At 40.1% G+C, this 9273-nt stretch overlaps 1 protein-coding gene across 1 annotated transcript; it reads right to left on the bottom strand.

Moving 5' to 3' along the window:
• Positions 1-3146: 3146 nt before the first annotated feature.
• CRR41 (potassium/sodium hyperpolarization-activated cyclic nucleotide-gated channel protein) lies at positions 3147-8945 on the bottom strand. The gene is made up of 2 exons (XM_089147264.1): positions 8269-8945; positions 3147-3593 (listed from the first exon to the last, which is right to left on the bottom strand). Exons 1-2 carry the CDS (start codon positions 8901-8903, stop codon positions 3575-3577), a joined length of 654 nt encoding a protein of 217 aa, XP_089003390.1. The 5' UTR covers positions 8904-8945; the 3' UTR covers positions 3147-3574.
• Between the last annotated feature and the right edge of the window lie 328 nt (positions 8946-9273).

Below are 9273 nucleotides of genomic sequence, written 5' to 3'. Positions count from 1 at the left end.
AACATCAATAATAAGTTAGAGAAGGAATCGGGAAGATTGGATCTCAATTGGATCAAAACTGGCCAAGGTTGCTGTCAGCAACAACTTTGGTCGATGGTTTTGGTTGATGGTATCGACCAAAATGATCGACCAAAATTGTCTTCGAGACAGAATAGTGGATTTTGGGGATTTTGGTCCGAAATGAGTCTTCCGGTGTTCGGATCAATCTGGAACTTGGAGGCATACTTAACAACAGTAGTAGGACACTATAAATCAAGGAATTAACCCAATCCAATGGTCTAATTAAAAAGCCCCAATTTGAGCTATCAAGTTCAAGTGATAAACATCATGGCATGAGTTGGAATTGATTGCGTTGATGAGGAATAGCATGCAATAGCTAGAGGAACTAATAGGAATTTGATTGGAATCATATGGCAATGTTAAACATGAACATAATACACTTTATAGCTCAGTTTGATATCAAATGGTATGATGTTAATAGGTAAAGCATGGAATACATATGCTAGGCATGAGATATAAGCATTAGCATCAATGAATGGTTAAGGGAATCATGGATTGAGCATGAGTAGGCACTTGGAGTGGTGGTTGCAAGGTTGCAGCACCATTCCAAATGTTCCATCAGCAAGATGACAATAGAAAGGAGTAGAAAATGGTAGGGTAGAGAGTGGAATGAAGAGTCTTACCTTAGTGTAGAAGATGAAGGCAAGAATCAATGATAAACTAAGTGTCTTTGATGAGATACCCTTCACACTAGCCAAGGAGCTGCTTTGGGAAGCTCTCCCCACGTTCCCAAGTGAGAAAAATGATTGCAAAAGGCTCAAGGCTCGAGGTCATATTAAATAGAAAAGGAATATTCCATGGAATCATTAACTTGGCAGACTGGGACATTTTGGTCGATGCTTTTGGTCGATGGTATCGACCAAAATGATCGACCAAGATGATTTCAGCAGAAAACTCAGGTTTAGAACAGCAACTTCAAGTAGGGATTTGAAAGGCTATACAAGGTCAAATTGAGTGAGGTTTTCTTCTACAATTCAATCAAGAAGTCTAGTTTCCAGAAATACCTTTGGATCAAGCATGGGAGGTCATTAGGTGTACCAACTAAGCTCACCTTCCTCGATGCGCAAGCAGGATTTGCCAGACATAGTTCAGCAACTTCGGATAGGGATTTTGAGGGCTATATGGGGTCAAATGGAGTGGGGTTTTCTCCTACAAGTCCATCAAGAAGTATAGTTTCAGGAAATATATTCGGATTGAGCACAGGAGTTCATTTGGTATTTCAACTAATTCACCCCTCTTCGGTGCGCAGATTCAAAACTAACACTGACAATGCTCTCAAGTGAGGGGCATCATCATCAATGTCCAAGGGCTTGGGTTCCGACACCAAAACATCAACCAAAAGGGTCCATAAGTCTCATTTCCCCCACTTCGGGTTTTCGGACCTACAAACATAACAGGTCCCGGGCCGGGCCAAGGTAGGATAAGGCCAAACATTACAAATCTACCCTAAGGGAAAGGTCTGACATGGCTTCCTAAGGTTTTCAAAGATAATAATATTGAAATTTAAAGTCTAACTTTTAAGGTCTAGCATCAAACAAGTTTTTCTTTATCCCAAAATAAATAGGGTGTCTGGGCTAGGTTTGGGCTGGATGTTACACTAGCAGTGTTTGGCTAGGATGTCCCCGTTATATCAGACCTTAGTCAGAAGGGTATTGAGACCGAACGACCCGTGGTAGTAATGGGGATTCTTGGGCACTCAAGACCGGTAACCAACCCGTGAGAGGACAGGAATCACATTATGGGCGCCATTTATTGGGAGGGTTGCATATGGATAGACTTGGGCTCATGGGCGCTCAAGACCGGTAACCAACCAGTGAGGGGACATGAGAGCTTCACGTTTACCATATGTGGATAACCAATAGGGTTGATGAGTCCGTAGTCAGGGACTATTAGGACTCTAGTGCGAAGGATACTGGAAAGGATCGTCAAGGACGAGGAATTGACGTATCTGGAACTGAGTTGATGTAATTGAATAGATGACTTGCATTGGGCTAGGCTAAACCCTGACATGCGCCAGTACTTAGACCAATGGTGATGTGAGAGAGCGGTGAGTTAACCCCCAGCCATGGAATGTCCAGAGGGATGAAGGACCCACTACCAACCAGCGTTGTGTGATTGACCTACCCAAAGAAGTACGGTGCTATGACTTAAAGCATGTCTGCCAATAGAGACCAACATACATTGAGTTTAGATGCATACATATATTAATTGTTTCATACTGCATTGCATCTTGTTATGTTCTGATATATGTTATTTATGTTGTTATTAGTTAACTTGCCTTACTGAGTTTCTTTCGAAACTCATTCCTTTTTGTACAATCTTTTGTTAGATTACTCTACAGGTACTGACTACTATGACGGACAGTACGATGAAGTGCAAGCCAATGAAGCGTACTACACACAAGGTGTTGGCGACAATCAAGATTACACTGATGATCCCTCGAGCGATCAAGTTACGTACTACGATTAGATGTAATGTAGAGCTGGAACATCTTTGTTGGATTGACGAAGTCCACTATTTTGAAGATGTCATCTATAGGATAGAAAACTCTTAAGTTTAGTTTACCTTTCTTATCTTTCTTATCTTTCTTTTGTTTCAGTTGTAATTCCTTTTAGACTTACATACTACGTTCCATTGTAGCTGTGGAGTGAGTGTCCGCCTCTCTCTACTTCTTTTGATATCTTCGGATATCTGGTATCATTTTCCGCACTCTAATTATACTAATTATTCATTTCCTAATTTGAATCTTTTGTTTATGATATTTAAACCTTGATTATTTCCTGTTTATGATTATGTTATTGTATATGTGGGAGGATGATTTCCTCGATACTTGACCTTCAGGGCTGTGGATCACACTCCCGGGTATGCCAGTTAGGGTATCGGCTGGGGGGATGTGACATGGGATGTTTCCGGGGTTGCCCATTGACACCTTCCTGAACCATTGGTTGTCATACTTAGGGCTGTCTAGCCTTGTTTGGCTAGGATGTGTCACATCCTCCTAGCCGGTACCCTATCTGGCATACCCGAGAGTGTGATCCACAGCCCGAAGATCAGGTATCGAGTAATCAACCTCCCACATAAACAATAACATAATCATGAACAATCATAATAAAAGTGCGGAAGATAAACCATAGATCCAATAAGGAAAGAATGAATCATATATAAACCAGAGTACTAGATATAATCAGAGTGTCAAAAACAGATAAGTAAAGTGAGGCAAAATCCCACTCTACAACCAGCGGAAAAGTAGCTCTAAAAGAGAATAAACTAGACAAAATCTAATCCCAGTAGCAAGTACAATGGGTAACTAAATTGTTCTCCACTTTATAGACAACATCCTTATAAGTGTAAATCTCATAAACAGCACAAGGACGCTTCCACTCAATGGTCGGACTAAGCATCGTACGGAGCATAACCACTCGCGGGATTTTCAGTGTAATTGTTGTAACCGCAATCACCTTCCTGGAGATATGCCTCTTCGCCTTGCGCTTCTTCATAGGGACCGTCATAATATTCAGTACCTGCAGAATAGTCTAACAAACATTGTACAATAAAGGAATGAGTTTCAAAGAAACTCAGTAAGGCAGTTAAATCCATAATAACATAAATGACAGGATTTCAGAACAAACATAAATGCAATATGATATGAGACAAACAATGAATGAATGAATCTAACTCTATGTATGCTGGTCTCTATTGGCAGACATGCTTTAAGTCATAGCACCGTACTTCTTTAGGAAGGTCTCAATCACTCATCATCAGTTGGTAATGGGTCCGGCATCCCTCGGGACATTCCATGGTCTGGGGGTTAAGTCACCACTCTCTCACATCACCATTGGTCTAAGTACCGGCGCATGTCAGGGTAAAACCTAGCCAAATGCAAGTCTTCTACTTAGTTACATCAAGTCAGATCCAGATACGTCCATTCCTCGTCCCTGACGATCCTTTCCGGTATCCTTCACACTAGAGTCCTCATAGTCCCTGACTACGGACTCATCAACCCTATTGATCATCCACATATGGTAAACGGGAAGCTCTCACGTCCTCTCACGGGTTGGTTACCGGTCTTGAGCGCCCGTGAGCCCAAGTCTAACCATATGCAACCCTACCAATAAATGGCCCCCACAATGTGATTCCTGTCCTCTCACGGGTTGGTTACCAGTCTTGAGCGCCCATGAATCCCCATTGCTACCACGGGTCGTTTGGTCTCAATACCCCTCCGATTAGGGTCTGACATAACAGGACATCCTAGCCAAACACTACTAGACAATCCTAGATATGTCATCCAACAGTTTAGGAAGGTGTCCATAGGGCATCTCCGGAAACATCCCATAATATTCCCGTAGTAGTCCAAGGACAGAAGTGTCAAAAGGACACCTCTCATTTCCAAACCATACTTAAGCATACACATGCATCAATTCATATCATCACATATATGGTAACTTCATATATGGAAAGAAATCAATAATTACAATCACTTTGTATATAATTGATAAGTAAATCATACATGAGTCAATTCAATATGAATAAGTAATGCTACTGTTATCAAGATTATGCAACAGTAATATATCATTGTAAGAATCTAATTAAGGAAACATATCAATGATATTCAAATATAGAAACTAGATTCATGCTATCTATGTAATTAAGGAAATAACCATCCTTACCTTTTATAACTCGCAAAGGAATCCTAAGAAATCAAGTAAGATCTTGGCAAACTTGAGAAGAAGGTCCTAAACAAGTGTATACAACATATTAGGAAAGATCCCTAACAGAAAAGATACCAAAACATCCAACACAGACCAATTCTGGAGTTGCTGTACTCATTGGTCGAGTGGATTGGTTGACTGGTCCAGTCGACCAATCAGTCGACCAATGCAGACAGTAGCCTAAAAAAAAACAGAGTTTTAAGATATGAAATCCGAATTTGGTGGTTCAAAAGGGTACTAATCAAGGGGTAAACTACATCAGTAGTATCCTAACATATAGGGGACCTCAAAACACTAATCCAATCAAGCCATCAAGATCCAAATTAGGAAACAAAAAGTTACCATAATTAGATCAACCATGGATCTTGAAGAATTCAAGATAGAAATCAAAGACAAGAACAATAGGAGAATGGATCATTGCTTCAGGTAAAGGTATCATGAAAAGCATACTTAGATCTTCAAGGAAATAGGCTTAAAAGCATAAATCTAAATAAGGAAACAAAACCTACCATATATGTAACTATCATGATTCATGAAGAAAACATGGTATGGTAGAAGAGAAACAACTAGAGATTGATAGATCATGGATCATGAAAGAAAACACAGCAATTGGCTACTAACATGATCAATATAGAAGATCCAAGGAGATCAGAATTCAAATCAGAAGTTAAACAAAGATTAGATCATGGTTTGATCATGATTCCTTCAAAAGCTTGCAATGATCATGGTTAAGATCATTGTTCTAGCCATTAATCCTTAGGATGATCATGAGAGACAAGTCCAGAGATGTTTGCAACAGAGAATGCAGCATCTCCTCTACTGTCTCAACTCAAAAAGGAAAGAAAAACAAAGATGGAGGAGAAGAAGAGAGTGTAGACATACCTTTTGATGAAAATGAAGAGTTTCGACGAAGATCCGTCAAGAAAATCACCAAGGATGCAAGGGAGATGACTTGCAGAGGTCTTTGGTTCGTTCCAAAGAGTTTGGAGGCAGCAAATACGAAGTAGACTCGAGATTGGACTTAAATAGAGCAAGAAAAACCTAATTACCAAAGACAGCACTCATTGGTCGAGTGGATTGGTCGACTGGTCCAGTCGACCAATCAGTCGACCAATGCTGACAGCAATTCCAAAACAGGGAATTGAAGGCCCAGATCAAATCCAATCCTAAAGGGGTTTTGCACACATGTCAAGTGACTTACCTAATAGGTAGAAATGCCTTCAAACCAAGATAGAGAGCACTCCAAGTCCATCAACTAATCCGATCTTCATCAAGATTCAGTTTCCATAAATAGAACTTCATCATCAACTCTCATGGATTCAAAGCCAGACACCAAGTCCTCCACTGGGATGGCCCAAAGCTAACTTCTTACTTTACTTCGGGTCACTGGACCTACAAATAACAAGGTTTCCGGGTCAAGGTTAGGGCTGGGTTTTACAGGATGTCCCCGTTATATCAGACCTTAGTCAGAAGGGTATTGAGACCGAACGACCCGTGGTAGTAATGGGGATTCTTGGGCACTCAAGACCGGTAACCAACCCGTGAGAGGACAAGAATCACATTGTGGGGGCCATTTATTGGGAGGGTTGCATATGGATAGACTTGGGCTCATGGGCGCTCAAGACCGGTAACCAACTAGTGAGGGGATATGAGAGCTTCCCGTTTACCATATGTGGATAACAAATAGGGTTGAGGAGTCTGTAGTCAGGGACTATGAGGACTCCAGTGTGAAGGATACTAGAAAGGATCACCAGGGGCGAGGAATGAACGTATCTGGAACTAAGTTGATATGACTGGGTAGATGACTTGCATTGGGCTAGGCTTAACCCTGACATGCACCAATACTTAAACCAAGGGTGATGTGAGAGAGCGGTGACCGAACCCCCAGCCATGGATTGTCCCGAGGGATGAAGGACCCATTACCAACCGGAGCCGAGTGACTGAGACTTACCCAGAGAAGTATGGTGCTATGACTTAAAGCATGTCTACCTATAGAGACTAGCATACATAGAGTTTAGAAGCATACATACATTTTTGTTTCATATTGCATTGCATCTTGTTATGTTTTACAGCATGTTATTTATGTTGTTGTGAGTTAACTTGCCTTGCTGAGTTTATTCGAACTCACTCATTTTTGTGCAATCTTTTTGTTAGATTATTCTACAGGTACTGACTACTATGAAGGACAATACGATTAAGCGTACTACACGCAAGGTGCTGGTAACCATGAAGATCACATTGATGATCCCACGAGCGATCACGTTGCGTACTACGATTAGACATAACGTAAACTGAGAACATCTGTGTTGGATTGATGAAGTCCACTATTTTGAAGATGTTATTTATAGAATAGAAAACTCGTAGTTTAGTTTGACTTTCTTTTCCTTACTTTCCTTTATAAACAGTTGTAATTCTTTTTAGACTTACGTGCTACATTCCGCTGTAACTGTGGAGTGAGATTTCGCCTCACTCTATTTCTTTTTGATGTGCTTACATCTGGTATCACTTTCCGCACTCTAATTATACTGATATTCATTTCCTGATTTGGATTCTTGTTTATAATATTAAAACGTTGATTATTTCCTGTTTATGATTATGTTATTGCATATGTGGGAGGATGATTTCCTTGATACTTGATCTTCGGGGCCGTGAATCACACGCCTGGATATGCCAGTTAGGGTAGCAGCTGGGGAATGTGACACTAAGACTTTGCATTTGCATCCCCTGTACTATAAAAAAAAGTGAATTTAAGGATAAATTATCACTTTTATGACCAATTTGCCTTTTTTCTTTTTTTATTTTATTTAAATTTTTTACGTATACATCCTACCTGCTATGAAACTCATGACTCCCTTTAATCCAAAAATTATAGTACAGGCAGGTATGACGTATGTAAAAAATTAAACCCTAATCTTGGATTAAAAGGAGAATCATGAGTTTCATGGTAGGTAGGATGCATATGAAAAAAAATTAAATTAAAAAAAAAAAAAAATAAGGGCAAATTGGTCATAAAAGTGATAATTAATCCTTAAATTCACCTTTTCTATAGTACAGGGGAGGCAAATGCAAAGTCTCAGCTTTTTTGGACTAAAAGTGACATAAATCAAACCTCAGGGGGTTCAAATGAAATTACCCCAACAAAAAAAAGAGTAAGGGCAAATTGGCCATATAAATGATAATTTGTCCTTAAATTGACTTTTTCTATAGCACAGGGGAGGAATATGCAAAGTCTCAAATTTTTTGGACTAAAAATGACATTGCCCAAACCTAAGGGTCCATATGAAAATTACCCAAAAAATTATTTGTATCTGCGTAAGTTCCACAACAATGTATCATGGAAGTTTTGCATGTCTAAACTTGAACAGAAAACGTATTCCTTTCTCTTTTTAACTTTCTTGATCATGTGTAGTAATTCGCGACAGATGATCACATTATCGCAAAGTACTATTTCAACAGTAAATTTCAAAATCAGAACGAGTTGGCGACGAGAATCGCTTGCCTGCATCTGGCTTTGGCTTGCTTGAGTCTCTCCTTCAGTGTCTCTTCCTTCACCGCTGCCTTCACCATTGCCAAATCCATCTCCATCAGTTTCAGAACTCTAAACAATTCTGTGATCAATCTCTCTTCCACCGCTTCTTCTTCCCTTAGTATCTCCGCCTCTTCTCGCGCTCTCTCCGCCACAATTTCCCCTGTTTTCGCCAGAAGCTCTTCTGAACCGTACTCTGTTCCCATCAGAAATTCCAGCTTCTCGAGAACATCTGCAATTACGGACCCTTTCGGTTTCTCCAACGGAATCTCTTTCGTTCTCTTCCATCCGACCTCGAAATTTGGAGGTTCTGGCTTCACCAGACCTACCCGCGATTTTCTGTCTCGAATTATCACAGATTTTCTTCTCTTTTCTATCTGAAACCCTTCAGCTTCTGCACCAGTATTCGAATCTGAGCTTGGGTTAGGAGAATCAGTCTGAGGCACTGAATTCGAATTCAAAGCGCAATGGCGGGAGAAAGGTTTTTGGCGGATGACGTTAAAGATAGCTGGCAGAGAAGGATTCACGGTCGGAGGGATCCGATGGTACGAACCAAGATGAGGAGGATTTGAGCGAGAGAAGAGGAAATGAAGGGCATGAGAAACCATTGTTGGCAGCAGATAAGGTTATATGACTACTTTAATTCTCAGCTTCTGTTTTCTTGGAATGATTGACGAATTCTTCATTAAATATCTTAATAAAAAAACGAGATGCACCACCATAATGCGATACGTTAAATATATTAAATAGAAAGTTGAGATTAAAAGACTGATTTTAAATTAAATAAAAACTGAGAATTCCTTTGATAACCGATCAAGTGTTTCTACCTAGTGAAACACACAAAAAAGGGTTTTGAGAAAAACATTTTTAGGTGTTGATAAAACTTACTTCTAGAAGCAAAGGAAGAGGTCTATATTGAATTAGGGATTTTTAATTGTGGCAGCAGCAGCCGACGGTTTTGATTGTGCCACATCAACA

Source organism: Hakea prostrata, chromosome 3 (genome assembly GCF_041222555.1).
Source record: "Hakea prostrata isolate BN-2017 chromosome 3, UWA_Hpros_2, whole genome shotgun sequence".
Lineage (NCBI taxonomy): Eukaryota > Viridiplantae > Streptophyta > Magnoliopsida > Proteales > Proteaceae > Hakea > Hakea prostrata.
The sequence above is the reverse complement of the archived record's forward strand: the minus strand, read 5'-3'. Positions and strand labels throughout refer to the sequence as shown.